At 43.0% G+C, this 14816-nt stretch overlaps 1 protein-coding gene across 1 annotated transcript in view; it reads left to right on the top strand.

Annotated features, from left to right (window-relative positions):
* Positions 1-13088: 13088 nt before the first annotated feature.
* The window catches only part of LOC114062546 (cysteine-rich motor neuron 1 protein), a 156455-nt gene continuing 154727 nt past the window's right edge, over positions 13089-14816 (top strand). The window contains exon 1 of the mRNA XM_027894108.1: positions 13089-13788. Within this exon, the coding sequence (XP_027749909.1) occupies positions 13437-13788 (352 nt within the window). The 5' untranslated portion in view covers positions 13089-13436. The remainder of the gene's footprint in view (positions 13789-14816) is intronic.

Raw genomic sequence — 14816 nt, 5'->3', positions numbered from 1 at the left:
CCAGTGGATGCTGTATACCAGGACTTAGCTTCAGTCTCTCTTCTGAGCTAGTGTTCTTCATTTACTACTACATCCTTTGCCTATTGGCTCAATTTCTTTACTAAGGTTACACTGTTAGACTGTGCTTCATATAATTCCAAAAACCTTTGAGTGAACTAACGTATAACAGAGTCAATTCAAACAAAAACAAGCTCCGTTAAATAACCAAGATACAAAATACTTTTCAGAATGTTTTTCCCCCCAGGTTCAATATAAATTCAGTTTCAATTTCGTAACACTTTGTGAATGGAGATAGCTACAATACTAGAAAATCTGTAGAAAATCTGTTCTTCTAAGCCTACCTATTGAAAACCTCTTCACACCTCTTTACACTTCCCTATCAGAAGCCTTCTTCCACATTTATGAAAAAAAAGAAAAAGAAGAAAGAAAAAGAAGAAAGAGATGGGGCCAGGGCAGGCCAGGGCAGGCCAGGCCAGGCAAGGCAAAGCAATTAAAGCCAGGATGCTAAACACCAAGGCTGACTATTCAGAGGTGAGAAGTGTCTTACAGCCACAAAGGCAGCTTACAGATAGCTCCCCTAAATGTCCAAGTTCCGCTGCTTTACACAGCATACTTTCCCGCATCTTAGAGAGATTTTGTCTGTATTTATTAATGCTTCCCTAAGGCCAAACTGGAGTTCCAGCTAATTATAGAAGGATGATTCTATGATTTGCAGGTGTTGTCTCCCAAAGGTCCCAGTACCTGACAGAATAAACTAGGCACTAGTTGTACCCTGAAACGTGAAGGTAGCTGTACTACCCAAACAGGACAAAACTGTGCCAGGTGCCAACTTCCCTGTCACATCTTGCCCATATGATGCAACAACATCCAGTCCCACTCTTCCACCACCGCCACTCACTTCCTTCACCAGCACTGCCTCTAGGTGTATTTAAAGCAACACAGAGTTTAAATGAACATCGAACTGTGACAGAAATCAGCTTTTCTTGAAGTTCAGCATTTGCTACTGTCCCATAGAAAACACTTCCTTTTCTTATATTATATTGAGATTATTTTTATTTGCATTTGCTGATTTTTCAGTCTTTGTATTTGCAATATTTTCACAATATAGTTTTAACCCTGATATATCCTGAAGGAAAAACTACAAATATATGTAGATTTAGAAACAGTATTTTGACTAACATTAACGCGGCCACTTCAGTGTGATTTTTAAAGATATTAGTGACTTCGTTGTTCTAGCAACAGCAATAAAGGGAAAGGAATTGTTCTGCACACAGTATTGTGAAAGAAGTAGAAAAATACATCTAAATGGAGTCCTAATAGTACCAAAGAACCCTTTATCTGCCCCCCTTCACCAAACATATTGACAATTTCTGATTTCCTTTAGGTTTTACCCAGCAGTAAAAGTCATCAATAACCTGTCACACCTGACAGAAACTGCCAGCACATGTTAGCACTTGAGCTTTCATCTGACTCATCTGAAATACATGACACAATAAGTGACAGCAGTCATTTGCACTTCCCCCAAATTTTTGAAAAAGCTCATTTTATAGCTCTGGTGCACCTTTGTATGGATTGAAATTAATGAAAGCTCTGAACTATAGAACACAGGAAAGTGATTGAGAAAACAGACAGAAGTAAAATAGTATTTTGGAAGGAATGGGAAGTTTTGAAAAAGACGGGGTATGTTATTGCTCTGATTTAAACTCCAAACAGTAATTTCAGATAACATGCTTACAATTTAATCAAATATTTCCATATTAGATATGAAGTGCTTCCTAGTGAGCTCCCAGGAAGTGAAAAAGTAGTCCTGTCTGCTTCTGAATGGTCTTAAATACAATGCCTAAGACGAATCTGAGATCAAGTGAGCACTATTTGCCAAAGAATATTTCCCCTAGCAGGATTAAATAGAGAGACACACTTTGGCATTTAAAGGAATATAATTTAAAGGACAACTGTCTGGTTTAACCTTTTACATGTCACGACTGTTAAATGGATGAGACTATTGATAGACAAATGTACAACAGGAAAAGAACAACTAAAAAAAATTAACCTCTAATAGCTTACAAAATAAGAAACAATATTAATAATATTATCAATATTAATAATGTCTAGTTCACATCTGAGAACTGCAAATATCCTGATAATATTCTAAATGTTGACTCTTCCTGGGTAAACAGACTTGTGTCCTATTTATTCTACGTATGATATCAATATTGTCATGGTTACAGTGCACCTAAATTATTAATACATATATATAAAAATTCTGAGATCAGTTAGATTAAGAATGAAAGTAAGCATCACAGCCTCGCACATTGCTTCTGTGCCTATAAAAACAAAAAAGCAAAGTTCAGAAGAAAGGAGAAATCATAATCATAGTTTAATAAAGATACATATATTTTGTATAAATAATTCTTAGCCAGAACTTTATAAAGTTAATTAGGATATTTTTACCAGATTCAATAGATATTCTGTCCTTTAGTTATATGTGTAAAGTTCTTTTAACGGAACGTTAGCTTAAGTGGGTTTTAGGAGCAAGCCAAATGAAGATTTTGCTATTAAAAATATGTTCATCAGACAGTTATGGTTAAACCAAACTCTTTTTGTGACTCATAGGCGTTAAATCTTGCTAAAAATTGCATTTAAATAGCAAATAGACAAAGCATGGAATATAAACTGAATTATTCATGGTGATCTGGAAAAATCAATTGATTCAGAGAGAATAAAAAATGTCCAAGAAGTATTCCTTTTGATAATTTTCACTTTGCCTATTTTGTAGAAAAAGAATATAATTTTCTTACAATAAATGTAAAATACCAAAGATATTATAGAACAACTTGTAATATAAATACTCATGTGAACTTGAAATACTGCATAATTACAAATTTTTTAAGCTTCAGCTTAAATTAAAATTACTTTAAATTATTTATTGAATTAGCTATTATTTAAATTAAATTATGTATTACAATTACCTTATTTTTTCTTTTTTTAAAAGTTTAATTGTGTATCAAGATTTTTATACTGAGAATGAATACCCACAGAACTTTAAAAAATAAAAGAGTTCATTTGTATATTTTGTTTGTATTCATTCAAAAGGTTCTCTATAAAACATTTGATATGATTCCAATTACATTACTTAAACTGAACGAATGACCTTCCTTTCTTTTTAAAAGGAAAAACAAATCAAAAACAAAACAAAGAAAAAAAACCCACCAAAAAAACCCCAAAAAAAAAAACAACACCAAAGCTGTAAGTTGAGAGATAAGAAAATGCTATTAAAAAGTAATGTATTGGCACCTTGATCTGCTGAAATTTATATTGGATGACCAAAGAAAGGAAGGTAATTCAAGATGCTTTTGCCCTTGCTCGATTCTAGATATAAAAAATTAATCAGAAGGGGTAGGGAGGATGTGGACTTTGCTTGCATCACACTGCCAGCTGTTCTGAATCTCTTTCATGTAAGTCAGGAGAACTGTGAATTGTTTTCCTCTTCCTGATCACCTGCTCATGTTCTTGAGACAGTTATCAGTGGTTTTATCCTCATAAAATCTACTACAGAGAGTACTATGACAACAGGATTGGAACAGCACTCTAATCTCAATGTGACCACAAGCTCAAGCTGAAGGCTGAGAAAACCATTTGCAAACTGCAAGTCAAGATGCTGACAGTGCTACACCTTCCCCAGATGGACTGTAGCTGAGACAGTGCGAAAAAGCAGTATACAACCTGTACCATAGTCACAAAGGTGATGTGATGTTGCTTGCAAATCTAATAGAAATCTGTAGAACCAAATTAACTGGCTAGTAAAAAATACCTCTTTACTGATATTCTGCATTGCTGTGACAAGTTAAGCAGACAATACATAACAGCAAATCTTTCTCCTTAATGCTAAGTAAGAAAGCTAACAGCTTCACTGCCATAAGGTGATAGGAGCCCTGTAGCAGTGTGTCTGGTACAATTCAAAGATTAGCCTGTGAGAGTTGATTAAATTATTTTTTCACATTTGTCACCTAAACTCTCTGTATCTTCTTTTCTGAAAAAGATTTTTTTTAATAATAAAAGTAAAAAATCAGTCAGTCACTCAAGAGAATACGTTAATTACATTACACCTTACAAAGTCTTTCATAACTAATTCATAAGTTAAAGCATGCTAAAATCTACGTACTCAGTCTACCTACTCACTCTAGAGCCTAGCTAACCAGGGGGCAGGTTATAAAGGGCTGTAATCAGCTGTGGGGGCTAGACCAACTAACTAGAAAAGGAAGTGGGAATTGTTGCTTTAATGTAACCCCATAAATAAGGCATTTCCTAGAACAGGGGATCTGCTTCAGCTCAAAAGCAATGATGACCTGAAGGTTTTGTGAGAGGAGAAACCTTTTGCTTTAAAGGGGATGGCATAGTAGGCTATTGACACTAATTCTCCTTACATTAAGAAGTAAGGACTGGGAGAATAATACCAATGATGTTTTGTGGGTTTATTCTTTTTTCGTTAGGAAGCGATAGAATTTGAAATGTCTAGAAAACTGCTAATACACTGCAAGTTCCTACCAATGGTAGGATGCTATTCCCCGTAACTGCATCCAACCCACCTTTCCTCTGGTTTGGGAAAATTTTTCTTGTCTGCCTATTCTCTATTAGTCTGTACTAATCAAAATATCCCCCTTCCCCTCTTTCTTATTGCTGAGACTTCTCTGCTCTTCTTGTTTCCTCTCACCATCATTTTTCATGTGAAACAATAATTTGTGAGGCAGAAATGTTTTGAGAAACAGGAGATGCTGCGTTCTCTTCCTAACTGCACCACTGACCCTGTTACGAGCAAGTCGTCTTACCTTCCTGCTTCTTTCCTTAACCCCCATCCAAGTCCCTAAACTTAAGATTTCACACTTGAAAAGATAAATGCTGTTCAAAAGGCTGGGTACACAGCTATATTAATTTGCCTTTTTCACCCAGCTGGACTGGGAAATCTACTGAACGTGTCTTCCTGCAGACTGAAAGGAAAGGTGCATGAACTTGTGTGATGTTGAGTACCTTCTGATGAAGAATAAGTGCACTAACATTTGTTGAAGCCTACAACAAAATCCAGTCTCGCAACATCTCTCAGTCTACTTAGCAATTCATAAGACGACTTACCATATTTCTCATTACGTACAGAAAAAAAACCCAGAAGGTAGCAAACAGTTATTGTTAATATACAGAAATAAGCCATGGGAGGCCAATTAATATCATGACATGAATAAGAAAATATTAACAGGAAAAAAATAGTAATGAATAAGTAAGGCCTAGATATCCTTGAAAAAATATAGTAATCTGTGGGGATTGCCTTAAGATGTTATAAAAGCCTATACAGACTAAACAATTGTTCTGAATGCTAATCTATACTACCTTGTTCTCTCACTGCAACCAAACCCCAATAACTGTAGACATATGGACTTTGCAAATGGTATCTAAGCTGTGCATGATACTAAACAAGCTGTTAAAAAGCTGAACAAGTTAGACTGCCCACTAACTATCCATCAAGAGACATAAAGAAATTCAAACAATTTATAGGAATACTAGTTTACTCTGGGAAAATGTCTATGCTTTCTTCTCATAAAAAACATCATCTTCCTAGGACTGCTGGATGACCTAGCAAAATCTGATTTCCTCAACATACTTGGTAGATATCAGAAGGCTAACTTCTTAATTTGGCATATGTGAAGTTGTGGTAACCAGAATGGCCTTTCACATTGTCCTAAATGTTTTTGATAACCCACACCATGATCTGCAGAAACTGAGAAGGTGATTATAGACATGAATTGGAAGCAAGTCAGTAGGAATAGGTGGTTTTTATGGCCAGTGACATTTTTCAGCACTAAAATCTAGAAAGAGCTAAAAAAAAATGGGAAATTTGCTATGATTTCTTGAAATGAAAGCTTCTATTCAGCTTTAATAAAGACATCAAAAATAGTTTTCATTTGCTAAATAAGTAAAGGGTCATGTTGAGATTGTGTAATAACCCCTGGCATCTGTGAGTTCCAGCAGGCAGAATACAGCCAGAATATGCAACGGTGCTTGAAAATGTTATAGAAAGATTGTCAGAAAACTCACAGGGCTTTATATAGCCCTCTTGTCATAAAGCAGGATCAGCTATAGCTGCCTCTCAATCAACCGCTGACGGTTTGTCTGGGTTATGGATTAACTGTACTGCAAGACCAGAGACTCCTGAAAGGTTCAGCATGAGCCAGCTCACATCCATGAGCAGAAGAGCTGGGTTGTGCTGGCAGGACTGACATGCTGGCTGGCTCCACACCTGCTGGGTCCCCACCCTCCACTGTCACCGTTGTCACCAAACTATCCTTTCCCCATTGCATTCTCATGGTGTGATCCCAAATGCCACCTTGCATTCATTCTGTACTTCCTGAAGGTTTTACGGTAGGGTTGAGTTTTGAGTGTTTTGGGGTTTTTTCTTTCCCTTTTCATGTTACTCTTAATAACCAAGAGCTGACTAGGCCCACACACATGAATATACCTGATGAAGTGACATTTCCCTAACACAGAAGATACATTTTGGAGATGTTTTATAGACATAATCCTTCTAGAAAAAGAGAAAGGGGATGTCACGATTTTAGTTCAGGGAAGGGACCAGACCAACCCAGAGTTCAGTGACTAGCCAGTAGAGATTATAAGTAGGCAGTACTCACAGGCAAGCTGTAGCTCACACGCACCACGCACTTCAAAATGAGGAGACGAGAAACAGCGATGTAAACCAGGCTGCAGCCAAGGGTGATCTGCTTTACTAACACAAAATGGTGGGTTTTATAGGGCTAGGTAGAGAAGGGTCTGGAATGAGGGCGGAGATGGGGCGGAGCATGCAAATCTACTAACAATGGTTGGATGAGGGTAAATGAATAAACATTAGGAGGCAGGGGCAAGGGAGGAGATAACCGGAGGAAACATGATTGGTCAGTACCACCTGGTACACTGGTCAATGGATCATTGTCTCCATGCCTGTTAGGCTTCAAGTCCATGAGGGGGAAAACATCAACCTACAAATAGGTTTTATAACTTTACAAAGCTACCACAATAAAGTCTTCAAATATTGGTGTTACCACAGGTAGTGGTGTGGACAGGGCCGATCTTCCAATCATCAAATGAAACCTCTCCTTTCCCTTGATCCTTCCACAGTACAAATGCTGTTTCCATTTTCTCATGGTCTTCCTCACCTCCAACAAGGGGAGATCTTTACTGTCATTGATGTTGTCATTATAAATCCTTTTTCAATGGTTACTACTAATAATTCAAAAACATTCAGCATTTGATTGAGCTGAAAACCAGAGAATGAGCCATTTTGTCCCTATTTGAATCTGTCATTTGAAGAGTTTCAAGTTCAGACAAGTTTTGATGAGTTTGAACTGAAATACAGAGTATTGCAGGTGGGCCCTGACTTACCTTGATAAGCAGCTACCCATTAGCTCCAGCCTCTCCTTAAAGAGTTTAAAACTGTGTTCAGAATAGAAAGTACCTTGCCTAGAACTCTAGGAACTTCTCATGGACCTACTAAGCTAGGGAATTAGCTATAACAAACCTTAGTTCACATCCAGTGTATCCCTGATCCTATTTGATTTAATCTATTTTTTACTGCAGTTATTGATACACAGTAGACTGCAGTGAAATAAACACAATATTTTGAGATTTATATTTTAACATTTAAAATCTTATCAGTATGCAGCACTATAAAGAGGATTGTGAATGCTGTTTTAGTCCACTTACTTTTCTGGTGGCCAGATTTTCTCTAATAAAAATGTAAATAATCCCTAGAATGACATACTAGTTTAAAAGACTTCTACTTTTCTTCTGTAAACTGACAGCAAATTGTCTTTCTTTGCTAAGTGTGCTTATTCATTAAGAATATTTTCTTCATGCTAAAGAAGCTAAAACCAACGTGACCTTGAGTATGATCAATTTAAATACAACATCGCATTTCAAGATATAGCAGTTATTTCTCCCAGCATGCTCCTGGTAGATAGCCTCAAATAGATATTGACTCCCTAATTCCTCAGCCTTACAATTTTGAAGTTATGTATTCTAACATGTTAAGATCTGAAAAAATCCTTAGGTTGAATGCACAATTTCAGTGATTTACGTGCAATGTGAAGTATTACACCTGTAAATGGCCATTACTATTCATTTATAATTTTGTTATTGTATAGCTTATAAATCTGAGAAAAAACATTCACAAGTAAATTAGTCATGCAATTGTATTTTTAAATTGCTTTTGCAGTTGATCTGAAGCCACTAAAAACACAGATCCTTTTATTTCTATGTTCCATATGAGCAATCAAAGGAAAAACTACAAACAATTCTACCTGTTAGTTCCAGACTTAAGTTTTGAACTACTGAGCTGTCCCAAGGTAGGGATTCAACTGAGAGGAAAAGCCTACAGGACTGAACCTCCTCCCCTCCGCCCAAGACTTCCTTTTTTTATTTCTTATTAAATGGTTCAAAACAATTCATACAAATACTATTTCTATTAAAATGAATTCTTATATTCACCTTCCCCAATCACTACCACTTTCCATTTAAGGGTTTTGAAACATCTTGCAGCAACTAATGTAATAAGCCCATGATATCTCTCTGAAGATGGGAGAAATTATTCTCATGTGATTTAGACTGATTCAGCATTGCTTGTATTAGTGGCAGGTTTCATCTTGATCCTTTTTTTTTCTGGTAGTAGAGATTGCTCATGTGTATAACCTGTTTACGAAAGAGTTTGTGTCAAGAGACTGCTATAAAGGAGACATAAATGATCTTAACAGACTAAAGAAAAAAAAAGAAATATAATGTGCAACAAAGACAGTGAGGCACAGAATAGAAACAAAATATTTATGTAGAAAAAAAGTACAACTTTGGTATTAAAAACACCAATGTTCTCAAAATTCAGAGATATATAGGGAGTTTCCAGCATATATCAGCATGGTGGAAAGAGTCTTTTGAACTAAAATGGGGACATTTTGATGTTGTATTTAGTGTTAGGAGAGGGGGAGAGATGTTTTTACTTTTGGTAACATAAATGTTATCTTCACCTATGTAATAAATTGTCATTATTGTGAATATCAGACTTACAGGTGATTTATGCTGAACACCTATTTCTCACATGGCGAGATTTACCAGTAGGGAGGGGAGTGAGTACAGGACTGAGGAATCAGTGAAAGGGATAGTACTTTTCTCATAGCACTTTGTGGTTTTGCAAAAGCTCCACATTCCATGTTGATCAAGAAAGCTATACAGCTTCACTCAGTTACTGCTGCAACTCCATCCAGCCTAGATGTGGCTTCGATACAACACTAACATTACAGAAAAACAAGCCCAGGAAATTTCAGCTGTTACAGCCTGTTTATCAGAATGCTTTTCTTCCTCCCACAGTTGTATTCAGCATTATTTACTAACCTGTTTCTAGGGGAAATAAGGAGTTGGATTGCACTTTGGTAGCTGAATCCACTTACTCCTAAGCTATTTGGATCAGTAGAACCCTTAATAAATCAAGAAGAAGGTAGGAGCAGGGGTAAGTGAATTTCCCAGGAAGGACCCTTCACTCCTTCTTGCTGAGGAAAGCAGGGATATTTACTTTCCCTGTGTAGTCACCAGATATCAGATTTGCTGATTTCCAAGGAGTATGTCATCGTCCCTATGGACTCTTCTCAGGTGTGGGGCAGGAAAATTCTCTACCTTTCCTGTTGAATCTGTGACGCTGTGGAATTAAGTATTTAGATTCCTGGGGCCAGAAAAGGGAAACACAAGCACAAGGATAAACAGTTTGTGATTTGTACTTAAAGGGCAAGGCATAAGGAGTCAAGAACCCTAGTTTTTGGTCCTTGTTCCATAAATATTTCCATATTTTGCTCCCTTACATACAGCTATGATTGAGTAAACAGTGTATGAAGCAGGGTACTAATCCTGTTCATAGCTGAAGCCTCTCTGACTTGGCATTGAGCTCAAAAGTTTTCTCTCTTTTTCTCAGGGCCTTACAACATTCTTATCAAAGCTGTCCGCAGCTTTCCTCTTCATCTGTTTTTGTACTGCTTCTAGCACTTCTTTGTTCGTTCCCACACAAGCAAACAGGCACAGTAGGTCCAATGAATTCTTTGTGCATTGAATATACTGCACATCAGTACAGTACATGACTGGTAAGTCTGGCATGTCTGGGAAATATTGAACTGCCTGAGCATGCAATCCAACATGTCTGGGATTTCCATGCTGGCTATGTTCACAAGTCCTGGAAAAATACCTATGTATTTTTTATAGACCAATTCATTTTTCCGCATGAGGGGATTAGTACACTGTAATCAGTTCACTTTTCATCTTTTGATATACTAAGCTTATTAAATTCAAGCCTCTGATCACGTATTGTATCGTACAGCATCCTCTATAACACTAAAATCACTACTGTGATTCCCTTCTGCTCCATCTCTGTTTTGTGAACAGTGTTTTAAAAATACAGTCGCACGAACTGTATGGCTCATTCAAAAAGCAATCTCAGCGATGCTATACATAGAAGGCAAACCCCCTTCATGTGCCTCGTCAGTAAAAGACATGACCAAAAGGCAGTGTTTCCAGTTCATAGGAAACGGTATGTTTTTACAAACTGCTCTCATCCAAATCACGGTGGGTTTTTTGGTGGAAATTTCTAGTGAATCAAAAGTACTCTGACCCCTGCAGGTGCTTCGGCAAACTGACACGAGAGGGCTGACACGAGGGAAGGAAGAACCTGCATTTTTAAGGAAACGACAGAAAACTTCTTGCTTGGCGTGTTGCTTCACCAGGGAGTATTGTCCATTTACTATAACATTCAGAGTCTGAATGCTTGTCTAATATGACCTTGGGGGTGCTTTGCTGACCTACTGCTTTCTAGAATTCAGGAACACGCAATGTTTTTAGTTGTTCTCAAATTATACATTGGGTTTGTTTATACCAAAACACAGAACCTTTAGAGAGATCAGCTTGTCATTTGCTTTCCAAATCTGTTAAAAATATATCAGAGTATTAGTTCAAATACCATTGCCCAGTAGATTGCTGTTTCTCCATTCATTGTTGAGGTATGTCAGCCATATGGCCCTAATCCACATAATGTATCAATAGTGTTTTATTAAAATAATGGAGTTTCACTGAAAAACAGACCAATGTCTTGCTAACTATTGGGGCTAATTAAAATATTCTAGCTCTTGAAAAAGTAATCTACAATTTAGTTTAAGTTCTGAACAGATCATGATACAGCCTGCTATTCTGCTACAATAAAAACAGTATTATTTTTAAAAATAGACTTATATGGCAAATGCCTTCTTTTAGACAAATATGGAAGTGCTTTGTTTTTCAACACCGTGTTATATGGCTGCATTGTTTCCATTAGCAATGGACCTGTGCTGGTAATAGGGAACCTTTGCTATCAGTAGATATTTAGGCTGGAGTGAACAGCAGTGACTTACGGTGCTTTTAAAAACACACCGAAAAGGTATGCTACTCCTGACAAAGCTTTACACTACGGTTTCTTTTCTTCCTGGTGGCACCTTGTCCTTTGCCTTGTCAATGGGGAGGTTTGCCCTTCAATAGCAGCTCCTTGGTTGACGTGAGAACTGGTTCTTTCTGCCAAAGTGGGACGAGCGTGTGGGACTGGAGAAATAGTAGAAGCCATACTTTGGCCCCCTCCATAATAACCTATACTAAGTTTCCCGAACCTCTTTCCCAAATCGTTGGCACGCGTACGTGCAACCCAAGCCTTCCCAGTCTTGGCACCCTGCAGCTGACACAACCCACCTGCGAAGCCAATGGCTTCATCCTCTGAACAGCCACAGCTCGGCGCATTCCTGACCGCGGGATGTGCCGTTCTCAGAGCTGCCTACACACCTTGGGTAGCGCAGGACACGGCAGCGGCAGGTCCTGCTCTGAGATTATAGCGAGGGACTGTCCTGTGCTGTCAACCACCTCCCGTTTCCCTGCCGCTTCCTCCGCCCAGTCGCTGCCGCCCGCGGTTACCGAGCGCGTACACGAGAGCGGCTCGTCCTTCGGTAACACCGTTCCTGCTGGTTTCCCCCCCCGGCCGCCCTTTCGCCCCGGCTCGGGGCAGGCAGATCCCGCCCGCAGCTCTCCGCTGGAGCGCCGAGCGCTGCCGCCTGCCGGTCCTCCGGGGCCGCCGCCGCCGGGCCCACCGCGGTAGCGCCCCGCCACTGCACCGCCCGCCGAGCCGCCCTCGGCCCGCGCAGCCCCAGCGCTCCGGGCGGCCCAGGGGCAGCGACAGGAGCCTCTCGGCAGGGGACCGGCCAGCAGCCGGGAGCGCCTCTCGCCCGTGCGCAGGCAAAGAGCGCCCGCCGGACCGGGGGCGGCTTTCGGCGCTGCGGTCGGCAGGCGAGCTGCGGCACCGCTGCTTGTTTACGAGTGGGCAGAGGGGCGGCCCGGGACAGCGCTTGGGGTGGCGGGGCTGCCCCTCCCAGCCCCGCAGACCGGGTCCGCCCCGGCTCCTCCGCACCCGCGGGGCACCTGGGCGCGCCCGCAGCCCGGCAGCGGGGACGGGACGGGACGGGGCGGGGCGAGCGCGGCTCTGCCCTCCCGTGGCGCCGGGGCTGAGCGGGCGCGGAGCCGCTCCCCGTCCCGGATCCCCGCGCCCCTCGAAGGGGCAGGCGGAGGAAGAGGAGGAGGCTCCCACCGCCGGGCACGGCGGGGCCCCCTTCGCGATTCCCTCTGGCGCTGCCCTGCTGTGGCTGCACCCTTCGAGGGGCCCTCTCCCACCACGCCCCCGGTGTTCCCCGGGCCGCCGCCAGCCCGTCCCCGCGGTCTGGCGCCGTCGCCTCGTTCCGCTCCTGGAGCCCCGGGAGGGGGAGGGGAGGGGCAGGGGGAGGCGGTGGCGGCGACCGCCGTGGGGCCCAGGCTGCTCCTCGCCTCCGCTGCGCCTCTTCCAGCCCCGGGATCTGGGGCTGCGGGGGGGGCGGGAAAGGGAGGGGGCGGGGCCCGCATGGGCAGCAGCCAATGAGAGGGCGCAACCCGGCAGCTGGGGCGGTGCGAAGGTGGTCACCGCCCAATGGGGGAAGGGCAGAGGGCGCACTCGGAGCGGGGCGAGAGTCAGGCAGGAGGCGAGTCGGTACTCGGGCAGCGAGCGGGACACAGGAGCTGCCGCCGCCTCGGCCGGGGCTTAATCGCAGCCGCTCGCACGGACGGCGCCGCGGGACCGGGAGCCGGTGGGTGAGGGACGAACGGACTGAGGGACGCCGCTTCCCGGAGGGGGCAGCGGGCGGAGCCGCCGCCCGGAGGAGAAGTTTGGCCGAAGCGGCCGCCTTCGCTGAGAGAGGAAACTTTCCTCGGGGGGCCGGAGGCGGGGGCGGCGGGAAGGAGCCGCGGCACGCTCGGGTCCGCCGCCTGGCGAGGGGGCTTCCGAGAGGCTCCCCCCCGGCCCAGGCCGGGCTGCGGCGGCTGGGATGTACCTGGCAGCGGTCTCGGCGGGGAGGAGACGCCCGGGCGGAGACGTCGGCTGGCACCTGGCGGCGGCGGGGTGGCTGTTCCTGCTGGCCCTGCTGCTGGGCGACTCGGGGACGCGGGCGCTCGTCTGCTTACCCTGCGACGAATCCAAATGCGAAGAACCGAAGAGCTGCCCCGGTAGCATCGTGCTGGGTATCTGCGGCTGTTGTTTCATGTGCGCTCGGCAACGGAACGAGAGCTGCGGGGGAGTCTATGGGCTGCACGGGGCTTGCGACCGGGGCTTGCGCTGTGTCATCCGACCGCCGCTCAACGGAGACTCCATCACCGAGTACGAAGTGGGCGTCTGCGAAGGTGAGAGGCGGCGGGACATCATCCATCCATCTCTCCATCCCCCGGGCTGGGGGTACCCGCTGGGCGGCGGGAAGGGAAGGAGGGCGCACCGGAGCCTAACACATCTTAGACGCCGGTGCGCTTTCCTTCCCTTCCCGCCGCCCGTCTGTCCCATCTGCGAGCGTGTCTTTTTAACCCTCTCCGTCTAAAAAAAGACCCAGAAAACCCTCGTTACAAGTTTTACTCTTAATTTTTGTAAAGGCAGTATAATTTCTCTATTCGCATAGCGCGTTACTGGTTTGCTTAATAGCTTATACCAGCTACTGATGCCCAACTAAAATTCCTTGATAAAGGACTCGGGAAGGGTTTGGCAGATGGAGATCGGCGGAGGTCAGTCGTGCACACATGATGCCTGTTCCGGATTCCCTCCTCTGTAAGGAAACAACAAAGGCTGATCATCTGTTGTAAAGTTTTCCTTCCTGTTCCTGTCATTTAATATCTTCCCGTCTGTCCTGCTCGATATTTGATAAGGGGTGTCTTTTTCTCCTGCTGGAGCATCAAGAGGGTGGGAGAAATACCCACAACAAAACTCTCAAAGTCACTTCAGCTTCCTACTGTCTGCTTGTTGAGGTGATGAATTGGTATGAAATGCAAACGGAGTTCACCCCCACTTCAAATTTTGTGTCTATCAGAGTCCCTAAGACTTATTTTTTATATGTGATAATTTAACAAAGGCCAGAGGCAAATTTTCAGTCTCTTTCTCTCGTACCTCTAGTTCCCTTTTTCCCCCAAGTTGAGGGAAAACATGGCGCTGTAAAGAGATTACAAATAACCAGTAGTTTGGGATATGTGTAAATGTATATGTGACTCGGAGCGGGAGCTTCGACAGTTCTGGAAAAGGAGAGGGAGGCGGTCTCCTCTCGGCGGGTAGAGGGCAGTAGAAAGTCCAGAGAGCTGGTAAGGCAGCATCTGTCCAAAAAACTTGCGTTTAAAATGATGCACTATTTTGAGAAAGCTAAACTCGGTCATTTTTAGTGGGCAGCTGACCT

Source organism: Empidonax traillii, unplaced genomic scaffold, assembly GCF_003031625.1.
Source record: "Empidonax traillii isolate 1590-97213 ecotype Southwest subspecies unplaced genomic scaffold, ASM303162v1 scaffold417:size1128589, whole genome shotgun sequence".
NCBI classification, from domain to species: domain Eukaryota; kingdom Metazoa; phylum Chordata; class Aves; order Passeriformes; family Tyrannidae; genus Empidonax; species Empidonax traillii.
Note: the sequence above shows the minus strand (reverse complement) of the source record. Positions and strands in the feature narration are given on the sequence as shown.